General features: G+C 47.6%; 1 protein-coding gene across 3 annotated transcripts in view; it reads left to right on the top strand.

Moving 5' to 3' along the window:
• Nucleotides 1-23433, top strand: part of LOC139054086 (putative ATP-dependent RNA helicase TDRD12) — a 254611-nt gene that overhangs the window by 200540 nt on the left and 30638 nt on the right. For all 3 annotated transcript variants that reach the window (XM_070530611.1, XM_070530613.1, XM_070530612.1), the window contains exon 31: nt 7804-7966. In XM_070530611.1, the coding sequence (XP_070386712.1) occupies nt 7804-7966 (163 nt within the window). The remainder of the gene's footprint in view (nt 1-7803; nt 7967-23433) is intronic.

Here is a 23433-nt window from a genome sequence, read left to right on the forward strand (position 1 = left end):
GTTACACGGCTTATGATAAATGCCTGTACGAGCCTTATCGTCTCTTCCTTCTTGAAGCCTTTTCTGTTTCTTGCTACTCTGTTTATCATCCTAGATACGCTGTTGACCGTTTTCCGGAGATTTGCGATCGTGTGCCCTACTGCTCCATTTTCCTGTATCCATAGTCCGAGTATCCGAGCTTTAGATACCTCCTGTATTGTTTGACCTCCCAGAGCAAGCTTTATCGGAAGTCTATCGTCCTTTCGTGTATAAGGCGCTCTTACTCGGATTAGTTCGGACTTCTCCGGGGCGCAATTCATGCCAGCTTTTCTTACATGATGTTCAACAATGCTAATTGCCTTCTGAAGGGTTTCCTGACGTTCCCCTAAAGATCCCTTTGCAGTCCAGAGAGTTACGTCGTCCGCGTAAATCGCGTGTCCTAAGTTTGGGATCCGTTGTAGTTTCACCGCTAGTCCTTTCATCCCTATATTGAAGAGTAGCGGTGAAAGAATTGAACCTTGCGGCGTTCCTCTTTTGGGGGTCTGTAGAACATCTGAGCGGGTGGATCCTAGTCCTATCGTGGCTGTGCGGTTGTCTAGAAAGGATTTTATGTATTCATAAGTGCACTGTCCGCGGTGCATGTTCGATAGTTCCGTTAAAATGCTTTCGTGCGCGATGGTATCGAAAGCTTTTTTGATATCTAATGCCACTATGAATCTGTCTGCATTTCCTCTCTCTGTGTTTAATACTTCTTCTTTCAGTAGGAGAAACACATCCTGTACCGACATATGCTGTCTAAAGCCGAACATAGTTTCCGGGAAAAGGTTGTTGTTTTCTATGTACCTAGTGAGTCTCGTCTGTATAACCTTTTCAAAAAGCTTACCCAGACATGAGGTAAGGGATATGGGTCGGAGGTTTTTTATGTCCCTCGGTTTTCCTGGTTTCGGTATTAGAATTATCTCTGCATGCTTCCATGCCTGTGGGATTTGACCTCCTTCAGTCCATACATGTTTGTTAAAAAGATCTGTTAGCCCTGTTAAAGCATTGAGGCTAAGATTGCGAATCATGGCGTTTGTTATTTTGTCCGGTCCAGGCGCCGTATTTTTCTTGAAAGTTTGCGCTGCCGCGAAAACCTCTGCCAACGATATAGAGGCATCTAGTTCCTCATTGTTCCCTCCTAAATATGTGGGAGTCTCATGGTTTTGCGTGGAATTTGCTCCTATATACATGTCTTCTAGTGTGTCTAGGAGATGGGTGTCAGCGTCTCGAAATTCACATTCAAGTAATTGCAGATCTCGGTTTGTCGCTGTTTTTGTACTTGCAGGATCTATCATGCTTCTCAAAATGGCCCATGTATTTTCTCTGTGTTAGGTTCCTTGTAGAGATTCACGGAATTGGCGCCAATTATTGTTTTCTAGTGTTTGTGCATAAGCATTAGCCTCCTGTGTTAGTTGAGCTATACGTATTTTGAGCTTTTTATTTAACCTTTTTCTTTTCCATCGTCTCGTCAGGCTTCTGCGTGCTTCCCATAAGTGCATGAGGCGGCTGTCTACCGCTGTTATATCCGATGTTGTAGCAATCTCCCTCGTTGCTCTTTCGTGTGTTTCGCGTGTTTGCTCCACCCAGGTTTCAATATCTTCTGTGGAAATGAGCTGCTCTTGTTTATCTCGATATACAGTCCAGTCTGTAATGCAAGCCCTCCCTAGGGAGCGACGGATTTTGTGGGAATTGATACCTATCGAGACAATGTTATGGTCACTGCCCAAATTTCCCTCCAAATTTGTCCACCACGTCTCCCCTGGATGGCTCGAGAAAGCCAGATCTCGGGTTGTATCTGCCGCTACACTATTGCCTAAACGTGTGTAACACCCTGGTATTGTAATGAGTTCTAACCCGTATCGATCTGTCGTCTCAACTAGTGATTTCCCCTTCAATGAGTCTTTGTTGTAACCCCATGCGGAGTGTGGTGCATTGAAGTCACCAACCACTAGCAGCTCGTATTTTCGCTCCATGTCTGATATTGCATAAATTAGTAGGGTATCTAAGCATGGTGCTCGCTCTCGAGGAGGACTGTATATATTTACGATTACAGTCTTGGCTTTATTTCTTTTGCATGGCCACACCGTTAGTATTTGATGCTGTGTGTCGTGCTGTGGCATATACGTGACGCTGAGGGCCAGGTCTTTTCTCGCAAAGCTGGCGACCCTAGGATAATCAGGATTGGAATACGTCTCGTATCCTTTTAGTTTTTGTGTAATTTGCCCAATTTCTTGTAGGTATATAATGTCGGGTAGGACTGGCGCTGACTGTATATATTGTGCAAGGGCAGCATGTTTGTTACGTAAAGTACGGCAATTCCACTGCCATACCTCAAGGTTTTCAGTGTTTCTGTGTGTCGTGTCAGCCATGAATGCTACTATCGCTATCCGTCGTCTCTATCACTTTAGGACGCCGGGTAGGAGCTCCTGGGCTATCATTAATGCGTTTTCGTGTGGTTACTTTGATGCAGCTTAGGGAGTCGTCTACGTGTCTCTTAAGAGCACGCAATTCTGCGAACGTTATCTGTACTTGATGTGTGATTGTTTCCAGCTGCTTGCCTATGGGCTCTTCTGGGCTTGGTGTGGGTTTACTAACATGTGTTGTAGACGCTTCTTTTGTTTTGTTTGCGAGGTCGTGTATTGTTTGCTTAAGGGCAGTCATCTCTTTCTTCAATTCTGCCAGACTGGCTTTTAGTGATCTATTTTCTTCTACAAGTTTCTGATCCGCTACCGATTTGTGATTCGTATGATGTTGTGCAGTGGGAGCTGCAACTTGCGCCCAGCTTACCTTTGGTGCCGCCATTCGTGGTTGGCCAATGGTTTCCCTGGACTGAGGGTGTTGAGGTGTTGCGTTCTTCATCTTGGACTTCTCTGGTGCCCCGCCCGGTTTCTTGACGGTGTACTTCCGGGAAATTTTCCTGGTCGAAGGGAATAGATCCTTCCGTGGTATATCCGTGCTCTTCTTCCTCCGACTCGAACCACCTTTGTTTACGCTTGCGGCTGCGTTCCTTTGATGGCTTCCGTTCTTGGCGTCCTGACGACGGTTCTGGTCGGCGAACCTGTTTTAGACGCTTTCTGCAGCTTCGGTCCCCCGTTAGGTGGGCTTCCCCGCACGAGGCACACTTCGGGTGACATTCGTGTCCGTCTGCAGGATCTTCCGTTCCACAAATCCTACACACACACAGTTCCGGTTGTGGGCACACATCAGTTCTGTGACCCACCCTTTGACATGCTTTGCAGACTTGCACTGTATTTTGATACGGATAGCCGGCCATTTCGCCTCCCTCGTAGTACACATATCTTGGTACTAGGTTTCCGAAGAATACAATGACGGCACTCTTAGTGTCCCCCAGCATTCGTGCGTGAGCGACTTCCACATTTAGCGTGCGCACTCTGATTTTCGATTTAAGGACGTCTGAGGGCGTATGTGGGGTGAGTCCGTGAATTACCCCCCGAACTGCTCCGTCCCCCAGAGCTACATACGCTTTCACCGCATGGGGTTTTCCATTGATCTTGAGTGATGTAATCTGGCGCAATGTGTTTGCGACTTCCTTTTCTGGGGTTGAAACAATTACAATGTTCGATCCAGGCTTAATACGTAGCAGAAACTGCTCACCTTGGATCTTTTCATTGCAGGCCTCTATAATAGCACGGGCCATCACGGGAGTTGTAATTGCTCGAAGCGGGAGTCCTTGATGCGGTCTCACAATGACCTTGAAAACGTCCTTTGGTAAGGGTGGTAGTTTCTTCCCGTTGCGTCTCGGGCGAAATCTTGGCTTGTCTGCGTTCTTTGGAGATTCGTTCTTCCGGTGCTCCTGCGCACGTTCTCTCCGTTGCATTTTTCTTTCCCTGACGGACACAACTGTGGTCCATCCCTCTTGGGCGTCTTGAATGGGTTTGTCGGTTGTATTCTCACCGCTGTTGATGGTGGACGGTGATGGGCTTATCCCTGCGTCGGTGGTCATCGCCTGGTGTGGTCGGATGTCCGTGCAATCCATGTGCTCTTCGGTGTTGGAATCATGGCTGGTCGAGGCTCTTCCCCTTGAACCGCTTTTCGCACAACGCGCAGGAGTTTGAGAAGCCATCTGCCTCGGCGTCGTGGCGGTGGCGGAGTCGCAGCCAGCGTCGCGGCTGCCGCCGCTCACTACTCGTCGGTAGGCTTACACTGGCTCGCTTGTGGAGGTAGCAATCCCTTGGTCGTATTTCCGTGAAAAATGGTCCAAGGGCCAAAATTCTGGCCTCCCTGGCTGCCGCTTGACTTCCCGGAAACGATGAGGTGCAGTTTTCGTAGGTTCGAAGAACTGGACCACACGAAAAACATGGAAATTGCGGAGCGTGATGCGAGTGCGTCCACACTCCTCAATGCCTTGGACGCGTCCCTCAAAGCATGTATAAAAGCGAAACTCTTCTTTCGTCGATGCTTGACAGCTAGCAAAACTGAAACCAAACCAACAGTATGCTATCATGATCACAAAAGGAAGCGGGGGGCCCGTCGATAGAGTTTCTTACTCTATAGGATTAAAGGTAAACTTTTTCAATGTTTATGGGTGATAACAAGTCTTTGAAGAAGAGCCGCTGCAATTAAAATTGCACATGGTGCATAGTTAAGAACGGTATTAGCGAATGTAGTACCCAGCCAAAGTCACCACTTCAATGGGTGCCGTCTTGTTCGTTGATGCAATACTTTTGCATCGAATTTGTGTTGCTGTGCTATTTCAGCGAAATAGCATTGCCCACGCAAACACAAAAGCGTATTTATGTGTTGCACATGTGCAGTGGCGCTGACGCTTTTATTTTTTATTTTTCCCCAGCTCTATTCGAAAATTCCCCAATGCATGACATGAGTATATTGCCTGATGGCGTGTTCAGTGCAGGCACACGTACTTGATCGGTCTTGCAGTGAGCCTTTGCCCACAAGCCGTAACTGGCACACTGTGGTGCATCCTGGGCGAATATACACGCATTTCTTGATGATCTGTCTGTGGTGCCTTCTCTGCACCTTATCGACAAACTCGGTCGTAGCGCCCTGTGTGCGTCACCGTTTGAACGAGCATTGCGTCCTTTCCTCATTGCGCTTGCAGCATAAGCCTCACACAAACCTGTTTCCTCAACATATTGACTATATCAGTTAATATTTGCTTGGTATATGGTAAGCATATGTGTGTTGGACACTGTGCCAAAAGTGCTTGCTGCTGTGCCAAATCTGCTTCTTGCCTGAGCCAGGACCTGCGCCAAAAGGTGAAATTGCTGTTCTACCACTGACAATGTTTATTGTGACAGTCTAGCTTATATTTACAATGTTGTTTTGCCTTGTAAGCTTGAGTTGTGTAGCTATTTGCCCAGTGTATGCCGCATTACATTTAGTCACAGAATGGTTACATCAGGGAGAAGAAAAGGTAGCTGATTGGTGTTTTGTTGACTTCATATAAAGTTGATTTAAGTTAATTAGTGATGCACAGTGTCTACCAGCCGGGAAAAAGGGAATTCTCAGGGATTTTGAGTAGTCTGGGAAAACTCAGAGAATTTGCCTCTATCAGGGAAAATTAGCTGTAATTCTATTGAAAAGGTCGAAAGTTGTCGTGATGCTGGCTCGAGTAACAGACAGGAATTGTAATAAATAGTCTTTGATGCCCTGTCGTCGGCTGGAGGAGTTGCTGGTGTACAGTCAACGACTGACTTTCCGTAATCCTTATCATTTGGGGGCTTCGCGGCACCACCATGTACCCCATAGAGTCAATGTAACAGAACATCTGAAATTTCGGATGCAAGAACTATTCGCCATCCAATTTTGCAGACATTTTGCCATGACTGCAGGTCTGAAATGGTATTAATCAAAGCCACCACCGCTGCCGTTTTGATTACCTCGCAGCCTCGAACCGGCGCTCTCACACGCAGATCCGTTGGCAGCCATAGCCGCCACTGCGGCAACGCTAGGCCTAGCTGCTTCGACATTTGCTATGAAGCTTTTTGCCCGTGGGTGCCTCGCTTTTTATTGAAAGAATTTGCTGCTGTCAGCAACGACATGGACTCCACCTTTGTGGTCCATGCCATTGGCTTAGAAGCTTGGAAAGCACGGTGCATTGCATAATGCCGGTTCCCGAAAGTCAGCTTTCGGGAAAGGCAGCCCTAGGGAGTTTGAAATATCAGGCGTGGACTATGCAACTGACCAAGAAGATGCTTCAAATGATCTGCGAGGAGAGTGAGTGGCGGAAGGAGGACAAGAAAAAAAAGGACCTACGCATTGAGGAATGAACGGGAAAGAAAGCGTGCTGCTGCCGTCTTGAAGGAGCTTTAGCTCAAAAAACAAAGTGTTGGCTGATGCTGACGCAGGTGTCCCTCATCCAAACCAAAATAAACTGTTGAAAGCAGTGAAACACAACCCTGAGGCATTGTTCACAGCCTGAGAGTAAGTCAGGAAAGTTGAGATTGACTTACGAGCTGTTTAGAGAGGATCTCAATTGTGACAAAGTTCGGGCCTCAGACCGCTGAGCTTGCTATCAATTGATGGAAATAGCTCATATACAAAAATATGTGCTTCTGTATGCATCTCCTTTTTATTCTTATTTGAGAATGTCCGATTCGATTTGCAATTTTTTTTAAGACATTTTATTTGTTGTGCGTTTTACTAACCTCTCCCTTCTATTCTCTTTTTGAATAACATAAACACTACTCCTTAGTATTCAAATAAGATGAAGTCGTTTTTTTTTTTGTTAAAATATTTTTCATATGCTTACTACAGAGTGGCAGCATCAGGCAATATGGTTTCAGCCCGTCTTGACATAAAACATAGTTCTGCATCACTCAGGGAATATTGTAGAGGCACTCAGGGAAAACCTGGAAAACTCAGGGAATTTAGAAATGTCAACTTGGTAGACACCTTGTGACGGCTACACAGCCCAAGGGAACATTACACAGAGGAAGAAAAAAAAGACTGGACAAGGCACTGACTTTTGACAGAAATTTAATGTCACCTGCAACTTTTGAATTTAGTGTCACATGCAATTTAATGTTGCATGTTTATTTGCCCGTTTTTTGCTTGTCCTTGCATGTTGTTTCTGATGTTAGTTTTTGTGATCATGGCGATATCCTCTGTATTCATTAGACATGACCTTGAATGCCATTCAAAAGACAGCACCTTGTCCCGTTCTTTCTTTTGCCCTTGTAGTGTTCCCTTGTTCTGTGCAGTCATTATGAATTTATACCGACTCGCTCGCTCAACTCTCATTGCTTCCAATTTGACTATTACGGGACCAATGGAATTGATTAAGTATTTGGTGGGATAAATTATGACGAGACACTCCACTTACTTTAAAAAAATTTTTCTTATTTATGGGTGTATTTTGATCATACTTGCATTACTTACGTATTTTGACATGCTGATTTTAAATATGCAATTCGTTTGTCCATTTTATGTAAACTGCCCTTGGACATTTATAAAACCTTAATTTGAATTTGTATTCACTACACACGTTTTCTGATATATCAGGAGTTCGAGGGAGCAATGTATGAACCTGAGGAATTAAGCACTTTCAGATATGCGATAACATTGTTTGGACTAGGTCTAAAAGTGGGCTACCCCACTTTTTATTTTGCACACATTTAAAGTGCTACGGATTTTTTTCGTTGGAATTTTTCCTTTAGTAGGAGCCATTTGCTTCTTTAAATAGTACCGCTTTATAAAAATAGTAAGTTGACACCTTAGTGTGTTTACTTTACAAGTCACATGTTACTATTTCTGTATGTCCTGCTTAATGCAACTTTTTGAAATTTTTTGTTTAAAATGCAGAATTAAAACAGCGGAGCATGAGTACCTGGCTCACGAGAGGCTTTATGCAGCCATTATACCAGGGAAAACAAGACTGGTGCAGAAAGCTGACTCTCTGAGGATCACCTTCGAGAAAGTGCATGCCAAGCATTCATGGAAATTCCTAACTAGAAACAAGAGAAAGGTACGTAAAGCTTTAGATAATAATTGATGCGACATGGCCCTTTTTCCTCGAACATCTCATATTCTTTCTTTCCCACTTAACAATACGCAGTGTACCGAGTGTTTCATGTAGATTTAACTAAACTTTAAGAAAAAGTGGTAAATCTTCGCTGATTGAGACCAATGGTGCATTGTTCACAGTGATGTGGAGGTATTTTTTGAAGTGTGATTAGTAAGCTAATTGCCCAAGTAAATATATGGCTCATTTTGAATATTCTGCTTTAGGGCAAAAGTGTTAGACTATGCTTGGAAACAACCAATGAAATTGTTTTCATGACATCATCTTTTACATGCAGAAGACTCTTTAAGAACTCGAGGGGACCATGAAAATTTGTTCGTCTTATCAGAAGTTCATGTTATCAGAAGAATAATTGGCAACATGACCAGGTTCATCCAAATATCTTACATCAGAATGGTAAATGAAGTAGGCTTAAAATGGGGAAAAAAATTACATAAAAAGCATTTATGTAGCTGAACTTACTAGAAAACTGTTTTCAAGTGGCACTCTTGCTTGTTTCATCCAGTCCGTGATGGAAGTTTCATGCTCCTGTGCAAATCGGCAAGCAGTTACAAATGATTTCATCTTACTGAATGACGTTAAAATCCTTCTATGCCTTTGTGCTGCTGGAACAAGTTCACTAGGGAGGTAAAGCAGGCATCTGCCGCCTCACAGGCCATCGGCACAGGCTCCGGGCCAGCGAAAGTACAAAGGTTCGTGCTGAGTGCACGGCAAAGCAATGCAACCTAGAGGAAAGTTTAGGTGACGTTCAGTGAAGTGGGGAAGGAGAAATGAGGCGAAGCGTTGCAGAGGTGGAAGGTAGGTGGAGGCATGCTGGGTTTACCTCTGCTGGTTGCTGCAAGTTATGTTTGCGATATAGACGTACCGGGTTCATTTTGTGATTACGTCATTGTGCGTCATGTGCTCTGTGTGTCAGTGAAAGCGTGGAACGTGAGCTGACAATGGCAGCTTAATTTCATGTGCGCAAGGGGGGGGGGGGCACCGTTTTTCATTGTGCGCATGGCACCAGGGACAGGAGGGAGGGGGCTGTTTTACTTCAGTTGCACGATCTGCTTTGGGGACACAGTCTAGGTGGGCCAATTGCTCGTAGCTTTGCGTGCACTGTGTTCTTGCCGCTCCGTTTGCATTGAAGTGATATACAGCGTGAAGGTCACTTAGCTCTCTGCTGCTTCCGCGATTCCTCACACCAGCATTTTTACAGCAAGAGTCTGCGGTCATCGAGTGTGATGTGTTCATGTTTGCCTGTGCACGCCTACACCATGCTTGTTAATTTAGTTAGTAAGCAAATGTTTAGAAGAAAACGTTCTACTTCGGCGGCTGCTGCATGTGGCACGGCCGTGCAAACTCTTTCTTGAATACGATCAGTGATGTGGACAGTCTAGGCACACCAAGGGCTGACAGCTTCGTATGTGCTACAGCACCTACACACTTGCAAGTCACCCGCATTCGCGAAGTGAAATGTCGCTGTATCTTTTTGTTTCCAGGTCTTGTTTTCACCTTTGTCTACGGGCTATGTGCACGGCAGACCTCCAGTCAGGTGCCTTGATGCACGCACCCCAGGTGTAGTGCATCAAGGTTCCCTAGCCTCCAGGATCGGTAGCAGTGGCGGTTGCTCCATATTCTTGTCTTAACTGAAGAGCACATCTGAGGCAGTTCGTCTTAAGCCATTTTTTTTTTTTCATCGAGTTTATGGAAAACCAAACAAGTGTTCCCATGTTGTTTGTTATGTGCCTGAGTTCGGCTTAACCGAGTTCGTCTTGAGAAGAAGCTTTAGTTCGGGTGCTCATGGGCAAATGCATGTAAAAGGAGAATGCGTTTTCCTTGGCAACCACTGCACTAAATTTGACGAGGTTTGTTGCATTTAAGAGAAAAACTTAAAATGTAGTGACTGTTTGTCACGAAGAAGATTTACTAATACGGAAATACAGCTTTTGCACAACCCTTGTACACAATGTAACAAATTCACATGCAGTATAACTTGACATATCGAATTTGTCCGCTTTGAATGATTAATGGATGCTGTTTACAGAACCATGATATCTGTTCTTGATGCGGAGCTATTAATTTCTAAACTTCGTGCTTCTATTCTTTTTTTTTTTTCACTTTCAAATTTTTGAAAATTCTTTTAACAAAGTTCAGCCCCTAAATAGAAATTCTGCTTCCAACAGTCACTATTATTTAACTTTCTCTCTCAAATGTAACAAATTTAATTAAAATCAGTTCAGGGGTTATCTCAGAAAAGCTTTTCTGCATTTTACATGTATGTCAACAGGTGTCATCGGAGTTCGGCCTGAGCTAAAGCTTCCTTTTAATGAGAGTTCACTGTAGTTCGTTTACTCGAGCTCAGAAGAAGCCTGCATTATATACGAGCGACGTCACTGTGCGCTCAAATGTCTTGTTTGCACCTCTGTCAACTGTGTTTCCAAAGAACAAAGGCCGTAGATCCCAAGTTTAAGAATGCGATCAGTCCAGGCAGCTACATCAATATTGTCGTTGGAAAGATGGAAATCTGCCATGGTTTAAATATATAAGTGATAGGCCAACACTGAAAGCAGATTGAGACATGCTCATTGGCTCCTTTGACAACAGAAGCTCAGGCTTTATCCTCTGGAAACACAGTTGAGCATTGCATCTAGCTGCAAACTAGACACATAAGCCTGCAGTGACACTTTGCCCCCGCCCCTCCTCCCCCCTATTTCACAGGCTTCCTTCAGAGCTTGGAAAGAAATTACTACAGTAGAACCCCTCTGTTACGTTCCTCACTGCTGCGTTTTCCCGGCTGTTACGTCGCTTTCGTCCGGTCCCGGCATAGCTCCCATAGGATCCAATGTATTGGGTACCCCGCTGTTACGTTGTAGCTGTGAAAACGTTCCCGCATGTTACGTCGCAACCTGGCACCCCGAACCCGGCCGGGCAACGCGCGCCAACCGCCATTTTGATTAGTCTTGGCCAGGCTTGGCTACGGAATTGGCTACAAGACCATGGCCTCCGATATCACCCCCCCTTGCACGCGCGTGGGTAATCTCAGAGGCCATAAAAAGCCGCACGCGAGTTGGAGAGATTGCCACTAGATGGCCACTGCCTCGTCAGCCGAAGCGAGTAAAACCCGCGGGACCGCAGCAATCCAGTCTTTCTTGTTTATGCAGTTCAACCCATCCGAGTCGTCCGTGTCCTTCCGTCAACAGCTACGCTGCCTACGCTTCGTCAGGCCTCGCTAATCCAGTCTTTCTTGTTTGTGCGGTTCAACCCATCCGAGTCGTTCGTGTCCTCCCGTCAACACCTACGCTGCCTACGCCTCGTTGGGCCTCGCTAACACCGCAAGCGATTTGTCGTCCTTTGATGGCGTCGCGCAAGCGCAAGGCGCTTTCCCTCGAGGAAAAGCTGGATGTTCTGAATGCAGTCGACAGGCAGCCAGCGCGGAAAAGAGTCGACATCGCCAAGGATCTTGGTCTGTCACCCTCGACGCTTCACAGCATCGTCTCGAAGCGTGCCGAGATACAAGGGAATGCCGCGCTCTTCGGCCTGAAAGCTAAGCAGGCTCGTGGCGCCAAGTATGGAAACCTCGACGAGTCGCTTCTTACTTGGTTTAAACAAGCTCGCGCTGCCGGTGTTAACTTCGACGGCAGCATTTTGCGCGAGAAGGCGATGGAAATAGCCGACCGACTGGGCATCAGTGACTTTGCGGCGTCAAATGGCTGGATCGACCGTTTCCGGAAGAGGCGCGACATCGCATATAAGACGGTATCCGGGGAAGCAGCAAGCGTAAACTTGGAAACAGTCGACGATTGGAAGGCCACACTATCTGCCATAATTGAGGGGTATGAGCTTCATGACATATACTATGCCGACGAAACGGGTCTTTTCTTTCGGGTGCAGCCATCCAAGTCGTTAAGCCTGAAGGGCGAAGCATGCCACGGAGGCAAATGCAGCAAAGAGCGATTGACGGTGCTCCTTTGCTGCAACATGGATGGCTCGGACAAGCTGAAGCCATGGGTAATCGGAAAATACCGAAACCCACGGTGCTTAAAGAACATTCGCCTGCTGCCATGTCACTATAGAAGCAACAGTCGTGCATGGATGACGGGTTCTTTGTTCGAAGAATTTCTTCGTTACTTTGACAACAAGATGGGCTCCCAGTGCAGGAGTGTTGTCCTTTTTCTGGACAATTGTGCTGCCCACCCGAAAGACCCGTCGTTTCTTCGGAACGTTAAGCTTGTTTTTTTTCCTCCAAACACCACAAGCCACTTGCAGCCGTTGGATGCTGGCGTCATAAAGAACTTGAAGCAGTCGTACAGGAAGTCCATCGTAAAGCGCTGTCTGGCGCGTATTGATCGCGGACAGCAGCCTACGATCGTTTCGATACTGGACGCTATGCACTACGTCGCTTCAGCGTGAACTGCAGTGAGCGCGTCAACTGCACAGCACTGCTTCGCGCGGTGTGGCTTTCGCATGGACGGCGGAGAGGAAACTGCCACGGAAGCTGAAGAGATGGAAGCAGCCTCTCATGATCAAGAGCTGAGTGAAGCTTTGAATGCGCTGGGTGCCACGGGAGTCACGTATGACGACTACGTAGCCGTGGATGCTGCTGTCGTGACGTCTGAGTGTCGGAGTATCGCCGAGATCGTTGCAGACTCGGTCGCGAGTGAAACCTCAGACTGTGGTGATGACGAGGAGCACGAGCCGCATGATTCCGGGGAGTTGGCGGACCCGAGCTTTGGAGAAGCCGTCGCGGCTCTGGACCTCCTTCGCAGGTATGTCGCACCTCAAAGCGACGCTGAGAGCAATGCGGCTTTCCAGGCAATCGAGAAACGCGTGGTGTTTTCCAGCGAGCGGAAAAAACGGCAATCGACCATTCTCGATTTTTTTTAAGACCTACGCTCACTTGATATTGAAATAAATTGTTTCAAAGCAAAGCTGCACTGTCTTTATTAATTTTCGGACCTTTCCTCACTGTTGCGTTTTCCCGGCTGTTACGTTTTTTTTTCGCGGTCCGGTGAAAAACGTACGAACGGGGTTCCACTATAGGAAATCTAAATAATTTGAACTGCTCTGTTGATCTTGGCAATGACCCATACAGTATATTTAAAGAGAGAAAAAATCCTGCGAATTCGAACTCCAAGAACTATACAACACTTCGAACAAATCTCTCACTCCTATGCACCACTTTTCAGACAAACCAAAGCCAAAAGTGAAGGTTTGATACATCGCTAGCTACCGTAATGTCGTGTGCCATAAGGACAAGGAAGGACACGCGGTGAGCCGAGACTGAACCGGAGCAAGCAGAGCAGTGCGTGCCCTCCTTTCCCATCCAACTTAGAAAGAGCAGGAAGGAGCGTGTGATCACACATGCTCACAATTACACAGACTGTAACTTAGATAACCTAATTGCACATCAAAAACTACTTTAGGTAGCTCTGGATAACTAAGGGTTCAAGTTACATGCCACACCTCATACCTTGTCATAATGAAGTCAGAGTTGATATGAGAATATACCTTAATTACATCCTACTTTTTTATAAGAATATATTCTTGACATGCTGATGTTGGTGAGAAACATTTTACGGATTTCATTTTATATATGATAATTCAGTGTATGTGTTCATTATATTGAGGTTTGACTTAATAGCCCTTCAGTCTTAGGTGGGGACATTTGATACCTTGTGTGGGTTCTCCCCCGTGCTCTTGTGACACAGGAACAGCAACACATTAGTGCAAACAATCACAAGGGCATTTATTGCGCCTTTCATGCCTGCTGGCGTATTTGCTATCTGCATTGCGCATAAATCTAGGAAGCCTGACTCACTGCGGTTGGATATCAAGCGAATATGTTCGTTCCATGCTGGACATCAATGCCTGGTCGTTCGCCTGTATGGTCATGTGAACGGTAGCATGTTTGAACGATTGTGTTCGCCCATTCCAGTGACCTACTCCTAGGCCTCGCGAGGCCATCTCGCAGAAGCGTAGTTTGGCGCACGCATGGAACGTCCAAACTGCTCGTCGCACCTAAGCCAAAAAGGGAGAGCCCACTTCTATTCGCTCCCCTGTAACCCCACCATTAGGTGGCGTTAGCAGCACAACACTTGCGCCATCTCTCCTAATACGCTGCTACCACACTGACCTCTGCTGGCACTAAGCTACGCGGAGAAGTCAGATTACAGCAGATGCAAGAGCCATGCAGGGAGAACATCAGGGGATGCGTGACAGTCGAGCATCCCCACGTCCCACCCACCTTATATCACTACATACTCCGCCGAAACAGGTCACATAGTCTAACTTCAATGCTTGCTTTGCGAACAAGAGGTAGTAGGTAGCACATGCGGCAGTGGCCGCATGTCTCCGCTAACGCTTCGTACACTCAGCGAATGCTAAAGTAGTGCAAGGGAGAGCAATTCTGCATGCATATCGCCTACATGGTACGACATTTAACTTGGTTAAAACACGTTAGCAGGCTAGTTGGTTTGAACCCCATGACAGCATGTGTAAGCGCGACTGAACAAGGACATAGAAAGGCACAGACACACAGAGACAGTGCTACTTTCAACTATAGATTTTATTTTCACATGCATCAATAAATATATACCAAACAAGCAGAAACAAATGAGACAAAAAAGAACATTCAGTGGTGCTTGTTGATGAACCGTACTTGTGCCTAAGGCATGATAAAAACTTACACTGCAGTAGTTACAGCAATAAGCGAGAAATTGTATCTTTTTCAGATAGTGACACTGATGACATGCTAATGGACCTGTCTTTTAATTTTGAAATTTCAAACGCCAACACAATCTCCCTTGTCATCCTGCTATGAGCCCTATACAAAATAGATGCCCTTTCGTACATAGCTTTGCAGGTGCAGTCTTGGCAATGAATTCCTAAATGGCCCAAGATTACTCTAGTTACATTATCATGATGAATATCGGGCCATTTAGGCATTCATTTCTGAGATTATCCCTACAAACCCATGCTTGAAAGTACATCTATTTTGTATAGAACTCATAGCAGGATGACAAGGGAGGTTGTGTTGGCGTTTGAAATTTCAAAATTAAAAGACAGGTCCATTAGCATGTCATCAGTGTCGCTATCTGAAAAAGACTATTCCTGGGTTTATCGCTGTGACTATAGCAGTGTATGTTTTTATCGTGCCTTAGACATGTGTACTGTTTGTCGACGTGCATCCCTGAATGTTCTTTTTTGACACATTTGTTTCCACTCGTTTGACATATGTTTATCGATGTGTGCAAAAATAATATCTTTAGTTGAAAGTAACACTGTGTCTGTGTGTCTCTTTCTACGTCCTCGTTCAGTCGCATTTACGCATTCCATCATGGGTTTAACTCTGCTAGCAAAAAATCTGGCGGCTGCTCAGATGCTAAGACTAGTTTACGTGAACAAAGCAGCCTTTCTTGAGCGGAGCAACTAATTCAATTCATGCGAGGCTAACTAGAATGAGGGAAGCAAAGTGCAACACCTAAACGTCACCGTCCAAGAGGTTGTGTCCCTCCACATGCGACAGGCAGTTTCGTTATTTCTTAGGCCGAATGAGTCACTACCCTGACAACAGCCGGCATCCAAAAACAACACCGAAATGGGTGCAATACAGGCACCCACGGGGAGACATCAGCTCTGTGAGGTGGTCCTACCTCACTCGGTGCATACAGCATCTGTATTGACTGTGCCCACTTTCCCAGATGGTGTCAGAGCGCCCAGTGCCAGGCCGCAATACCAGACAGCTTGTAGCGGCACCCGTGGCCCGTGGCCACCCAGCATCCAGAGCCGCGACTTCCAGAATCAGAGATAGAAGAAGCTATTTACTTAGGAAATTCGAACCACACATGAGACTTCCGTACTCGCTCGCTTCAGGCATGCCAATGCCCCGCGGGTGCTGAGCATTGCTCTCCCATGATGCAGACCACATGACCGCATAAGGAACATTCCACGTGGAATGTCCCTGAAAACACAAGAAAAGGCTTAGCATGTTGAAAAGTTCATACACACCACAGCCACCATCGGCTCGCTCAAGAAAGCACGCCCCCTAACGCTAGCGATCGAAATTCATGCTAAGCCTACGCATCGGTTCAAACAGAGGTTTTCTTGAATTGAGCAAAACTGTCAAAGCTGCTTTATCGTCCAATTCCCCAAGAGGTCCACGTTGGGCAACCAGATGTAGGGCCTTTGCCTGTGCTCTTGGGACAAAGGAATGACAACACAGTAGTGCAAACAATCACAAGGGCATTTGTTGGCCCTTTCATACACTAATGCTTGCTAGCTGAATTGATATCCATAGAACATGCCGGTGGGCGCGCGACAAATTTAGGAAGTCTGACTCTCCGTGACTTGATATAAAGCAAATATGTTCGCCCCATGCTAGACACCAATGCATAGTTGTTTGCGTGTACGGTCATGCGAACAGTAGCGCATTCGAACGATCATGTTCGTTCATTGCAGTATCCAGCTCCTAGGCCTCGCAAGACAGTCTCGCAGAAGCATGGATCGGCGCACACACGGAAAGTCCGCGTGGCTCGCCAACCCCGAGCGAAAGAGGGTCCCCCCCCCCCCCACTCCTATTTGCGCCATCTCTCGTAATACACAACGACCACACCAACTTCTACTGGCACTAAGCTATGCGGAGAAGCCAGATTACAGGAGACGCGAGAGCTATGTGGGGAAAAACAACATCAAGGGATGTGTGAAAGTCGAGCATCCCCATAACTGCAAGCAAAAGTAAAGCTGTATTGCGGTGGCAGATTGAGAGTGGCTTGCGAAATTTCCCATGTAGCGCCATCCTTCTGCACAAAGCTCTTACACTCCAACCAGAGGAAATGGTGGTGCCATTGCACAACCGTTCATGAAAAGTATCGAGAAATATGCTGAACCTGCACTTGTCTTCTTTCTGAAACAATTCTTTTAAATACATAATGAACCTGGTTATCACTTGGTCCCCCATACCACCCTCCACTGTCATGGCATGTTGAATTGGCCATAGAACTCCAGTCATTTTGGTGAATAAGAGCACCAGTGCAAAGTGGATAAGAAATTTCTCTATGATAAGTACCTTATGAAATCTCTTGCTGAGCAGTGGTGAGAGGCCTTTTCAGTGAGTCCCATAACTCCCAACCTTTTGATTGGCTAATGTAGCACATCATCAAACATGTTAAAGCTTTCAGTAGTCTTTGAGTCTTCATTGTTCAAACCTGAGGTTTTTCTTTATATTTCCTTTCTCAGGAACAAAAAGCAGTGCATAGAGAAACGTGAGTCATCTATTGCTGCATAAAACAGTGAAGCACTTCCCTACTGTCTGGTACCATTTGCTACATGGACGATCCCAATCAGCAACTGCAACAGGAATTATGTCACAAAGATTACTGTTCACTATTTTCCTTTCTTACGAAAATAATGCAGTGCTACTTTTTATGACGGGGACACAGAAAGAAAAATAATGCATCACCAACTAGCCCCGCAACATGTTTTGTTAAACTACTGTTCACATTTGCCAATTTTGACAGAGTGATCTCGAAACGCCTGTGGGATGTCAACTTGGCTTGAAATCACTCTTTATTCTGCTGGAACACATCGCCTGCTCTCCCAGTTTGTTATTGGAACAGAAGTGCTGCAAATTTGCCATTGAGGTTGAGCATGAGATATACTTGAACCACAAAATCGCCCCGATTTACTCTGTTGTTGCCAATCTCTCGTTCCTGAAATAAGGGCGATGGCCACAAGGGTATCCCAAAGGGTTTGGCAGCATGCAGAGCACATCCCTTCTTTAGTAGTTCCTTGCGCAATGTCCTTTCCATAGTCCATAAATTGCTTCAGAAAATTGCATGTGGTATGAGGCATATTTGGTCACAGTTTATGAATATCACCCCCCCCCCAAGCTGGAATACTTATATACCCTATCTATTTGAATATAGAGCATCTTTTTCATGGGCTCTACCATATTGTGTAAGCAGTGATGCCATCCGTGGGCAGTCAGAATGCTGGTTTGGGCAAGTGCTCTGTGTTGTATGCACAGCGACAGTTCCTGATGGTTGTTTTCATGTCATGCTATGGCATGGCGTCTTCTATGGGAAACGGTTCTGTAAGCGATTTAAGTCAGCATGACTCTTGTTTCTGTGATGTTGAGGCAGACAAAGCATCCAGCGCAATATGTACACACTTGTTTGAGCCTTCAATCAGCCTCAGAAATCAGTTCTTTATTTTTGAAAATTGGTTGCACTGACGTGACCTTGCTGCAACATTCTCACTTAAATTCTAAGCTGTGGTTTAGTGGCAATCAGTAGGTCCAAAACATGACGATGCCAACAGCATGGGTACTGTTCTGCTTTAGAATAAGTAGTGCTGTTTACTTTGACAGGTGTTCAAATTGTTATTTGTAGTGGTGTACGAATGTCCAATTCTGCTATTTTATTTTTCAAATATTTGATACATTCGGTGCAGAGACTCGAGTAGTACTACATTATGCGAGTACCGCGGAAGCCCTCGTGCTCGGTGCTGCTCAAACGAGCGTTTCACATCGCTTTCGATGCAAAAAGAGCACCGACGGTGCTGCGCACAGGCTGCCCTTGTTGATACAGCAGTTCACTTCGTCACTGCGAGCGCTCCCAGACGTCGGTCTCATGCGGAGATATCACACACATCGTCTGGACGCCGCAATTCATAGAACGGCACCACGTTGGTGTTGGCCACCTCTGCCGGTACAAGTTTCGTCTAAGTTTACACGACCGATCAAAATGATAACACAGGAAGAGGGAACAGCAACAAAATCAGCACGTATGTATTTTGTAAAGTGCGAAGATCAAGCCGATCAGTCACCGATGGACACACATATTGTGTTAGATACATGCTGACAAACTTCCGGCCACCACTTCAACAGCCATCAATCTAACCCGCACCAAAGTGTACTTCATATTCTAGTACGCTATACCAGCACGCGTGCCCTCTGGACCGATCACATGTTGAGCCACTTGTATAAATATACTAGCGACAAGCTTTCAGTGACGGCTTACAGCCTGTTACCACATCAGCGGGCGCTGAGTTTTCATCATAGCCACACTACCTAGGCCATTAGGACTAATCGGCACTGCTGCATCGGACGTTGTAGACTAAAGTTACGGTTTGGGGCGGAATCTATGCAGATCTATTCGCAGCAGCAACGTGACACTCAGAAAGCCGGCAAACCATTTCACAAAGGAAAGTGAGTGCACAGGATGGCATCAGTTGTTCATGGACGCCACCTTTGTGGCACACCGCATGGAGAAACTGGGGCCTAATGATGCCCATAATGAAGAAAAGCGGGGAGGAAGCGTGCCGTCTTGCCTTGTGCACAAGGCACTGGAGGGGGCGCGTTCTATTCGCGGCCACCAAGGCCCTATCTTGAAAGCGATCTGAGATGATCACAGAGAGTCTAGGCGCGCCGCGGGCTCATAGCATGCTGTGGGGATGCGCGACTCTTGCGCGTCCCCTGATGTTTTTCCCGCATAGCGCGTGTCCTGTAATCCGGCTTCGCCGCGTGGCCTGCGTGATGCCTGCGGCGGTGGATGTGGTTGGGGCGCAGTGCGAGAGATGGCGATGCTAACGCCGCCTCACTATGCCTCACGGCAGGGTTACTTGGGGGCGCAGGGGAGAAAAGGAGAAGGCTCTTCCTCTTTGGTTCGGGTTTGGAAAGCGGCGCGGACATTCCGCGCGTGCACTGATCCATGCTTCTGCGAGACCGTCTCGCGTGGCCGCCTTCGAACGCGCCACCGTTGGCGTGACCGCTCACGCGAACGACCAGGCGTTGGGATCCAGCATGGGGCGAACATATTCCCTCGTTTTCCGGTCGTGGTGAGTCGGACTTCTAGATTTGTCGCGCGCCCATCGGCATGTTTTGTGGATAGCAACTTGGCTAGCAGGCATTGATCTATGAAAGGTGCAATAAATGCCCTTGGGATTGTTTGCACTACTGTGTTGTCGTTCCTTTGTCCCAAGAGTACGGTGTGAGATATCCCACATCAGACCCCACATCTGGCTGCCCAACGAGGACCTCTTGGGGCATCGGATGATAGTTTTAACAGTTTTTTCGTTCGAGACCTTTGTTTGAACCGAAGCGTAGGCCTAGCGTGGATTTTGATCGCTAGCGTCGGCGGCGTGCTTTCTTGAGCGAGGCGATGGTGGCTGTAGTGTGTTTAAACATGTCAACGTGCTAAGCCTTTTCGCAAGTGTTTTTTTTAATGACATTCGTCGGGACGAGAGCCACGTGGTCTGCATCCTGGGAGAGCGAGGCTGAGCGCCCGCGGAGCGTGGCAAGCCTGAAGCGAGTGAGTACGGAAGCCTCGTGGGTGGTCCGAATTTCCTATGTAAATAGCTTCTTCTATCTCTTTGACTCGGATGAAGTCGCGGCTCTGGGAGCCGGGTGGCCGCGGGCCACGGGTGCCACTACGGGCTGACTGGTATTGCGGCCTGGTACCGGGCGCTCCGACACCGTCTGGGACGGTGGGCGCCGTCAACTCAGATGCTGTGTGCACCGAGCGGAGTAGGACCACCTCACAGAGCTGACGTCTCCTCGCGGCTGCCTGTTTTGCGCCCATTGTGGGTGTTGTTTTTGGATGCCGGTTGTTGTCAGGGTAGCGACGCTTTAGGCCTAAGGCTTTACGAAGCTGCCTGTCGCACGTGGAGAGACACAACCTGGTGGACCGTGGCGTTGAGGTGTTGCACTTTGCTTCCCTCATTCTATTTAGCCTCGCAAGAATTGAAATTACTCGTTCGACTCAAGGAAGCGAGCTTCGTTCACGTGAACTTGGCATCTGAGTAGCTGCCGTTCTTTGCTAGCCGAATTGAACATCGTACCACGTGGGCGATGCGCATGCAGAATTCCTCTCCCTTGCACTACTTTAGCGTTTGCCGAGTGGGTTGAGTGGACGCAGCGTGATTGGAGTCACCCCTGGCTTGCTGTCACCTGCACATCGTCTGCGCTGCTGCTCCGGACTACGATCTAGCCACCCCGGGCGATGGTGATGCTGTGGCCAGTTCGGCGCAGTGACTTCGGCGGCCTCCTGTATCCAGCTCACAACCCTCGGCGGCGGACAAAAGAGCCGGCAGTCACCGACAGCTACAGCGGCTCTTGCCAGCAGGGCGCGTCGGCGCGAGCGACGTTTGCTCGTACTGACTACTGCGTCGTCGTCTCCGGAGTCCTGGCCTGGGATCGTGCCGTCGAGTCGCAAAGCTGCTGCTGTGACCGGCGGACGCCGCGGTGTACCCAGGGACAATGTCGGCTCGCATGCTATGGACAGCGTGTGGACATTTCTTCGGAGCGGCCACTGTTGCACGTACTACCTTGTCGCGAAGCACGCGTTGATGTGAGACTGAGTGACATGTTTCGCCAGAATATGTAGTGATTTAAGGTTGGGGGGATGTGGGGATGCGCGACTCTCGCACGTCCCCTGATGTTTTTCCCGCATAGCTCGTCTCCTGTAATCCGGCTTTGCCGCATGGCCTGCATGATGCCTGCGGCGGTGGATGTGGTTGGGGCGCAGTGCGAGAGATGGCGCTGCTAACGCCGCCTCACTACCCCTCACGGCAGGGTTACTTGGGGGCCCAGGTGAGAACAGGCTCTCTCTTTCCCGGCGGGTCGGCTAACAGCGAGGACGTCGCGCGCGCGCGCCGACCCATGCTTCTGCGAGGCGGTCTCGCGTGGCCGCCTTCGAACGCGCCACCGTTGGCGTGACCGTACACGGGAACGACCAGGCATTGGGATCCAGCATGGGACGAACATATTTGCTCGTTTTCCGGTCGCGGTGAGTCGGACTTATAGATTTGTCGCGCACCCATCGGCATGTTTTGTGGATAGCAACTCGGCTAGCAGGCATTGATCTATGAAAGGTGCAATAAATGCCCTTGTGATTGTTTGCACTACTGTGTTGTCGTTCCTTTGTCCCAAGGTTGCCGGAGGAGAATCCCACATCTGATCCCACAATGCTCATAGCTTCGTGGGCGCTATGTTCTGGCCGCTCAGTTCACGTTCAAATGAGAGGCAGCACTAAGGTCAATTCGCTTGCTGCTGCTGCCGCGCTTCCTCTCTCCAGCATTTTGACAGTGTTAAGAATGGCGAGCTGCAAGGCAAAATTGCCACCCAATTACAACTGGGCGACAAGACGCGCATCCCCCACTCTTCGTCGCTGCAGCTAGGAGGCGTTCAAAGAAACGGGCTTTGTGCTGAAAACCGCCTCCATCCACCAGCCCCATCGCCATTGTGTCGGAACGAGTTCGGTGGGTGAACAATGGTGCCGGAGGTCTCCAGCGCGGACCTAATCTGCTACGCATCAGCCGTTTTATGTTGCTTCCCAGGCCTCGACCAGACGCAAGACAACGAGCTATCCGCCATTGGCGCCGATACTTCCCGGAACGGCACCCCTCTAACACCGGCGTCGGGCATCGGAATGTGTGTGCCTTTGTGTACGTAAACTGTTCTGCGGGGCGGCGGCAAGTTGGCGATGAGTAAACGAACGGTCGGCGCCTTGTATGGCCGGCGGACCGAGTGTATAAAAACTGCTGTTGTGCGAATGCTGGACCCACTTCTCTTGAGCAGTCATGTTAGACTGATTCACTTCTCTCGTGCAGTCATGTTGGAATGACACTCTTTTTTCTCAAGGAGTCATGTTAGACTGATTTAATTTCTGTAAATAAACCCATATTCCTCGTTCTCGATGAGAAGCAGTTCTTCCCTTCATCAACGTCCTCAGCGTGGATAAGTTGGACGACGGCATGGGCCAGCTACCTTCGAATTTATGCCGGACTCCAATCTTGGCAACGGATCTCGAGCAATGGGATTGAGCCCCCAATCCTGACAACTGGCTGACAGCGGTGAGATGGACTTTGCGACATGGTGCTGTATCTGCGGTGAGTGCTTGGTTCTTCCTTTGACTCTCTAGGCTTCATTTTGTGGTTGTTCTGTTAAGAACACTAGGGAAGCTAGATTGTTGTGTGTTAGCTAGGTTGTGTTTTCCGAGCTAGATTTAGAGAGCAGGATCAAGGCAGTAAAGCAGCAGTCATGGAGTTAAGGACACTGCTAAGAGACGAGTTGTTCATTGTTGGTGAGGAACTGGGCCTAGATGTACGCAAGGAAATGCTAAAATCGGAATTATTGCATATAATTTCCGAACAGGCCAGTGAGGAAGAAATTGAACTGGGGTTTGAACTTCTGAAAAAGAGAGAACGAGAGAGAAAAGAAAGAAAGGAACGCGATAAAGATCGCGAGTTAAGAAAAATGCAACTTGAACTTCAAAGCAAACGTTTGGAGTTGTCTCAAGGAAGTGAAGGCGTACTGGGATGATCAAGTGAGGCAGAATCGTACCGCATGGACAGGCTAATAAAACCATTTGAGGTCGGGACCGACATAGGATTGTTCCTAAGCAATTTTGAAAGGTCTTGCGAAAAGA

This window comes from Dermacentor albipictus, chromosome 1 (genome assembly GCF_038994185.2).
Source record: "Dermacentor albipictus isolate Rhodes 1998 colony chromosome 1, USDA_Dalb.pri_finalv2, whole genome shotgun sequence".
Classification (NCBI taxonomy): Eukaryota; Metazoa; Arthropoda; class Arachnida; order Ixodida; family Ixodidae; genus Dermacentor; species Dermacentor albipictus.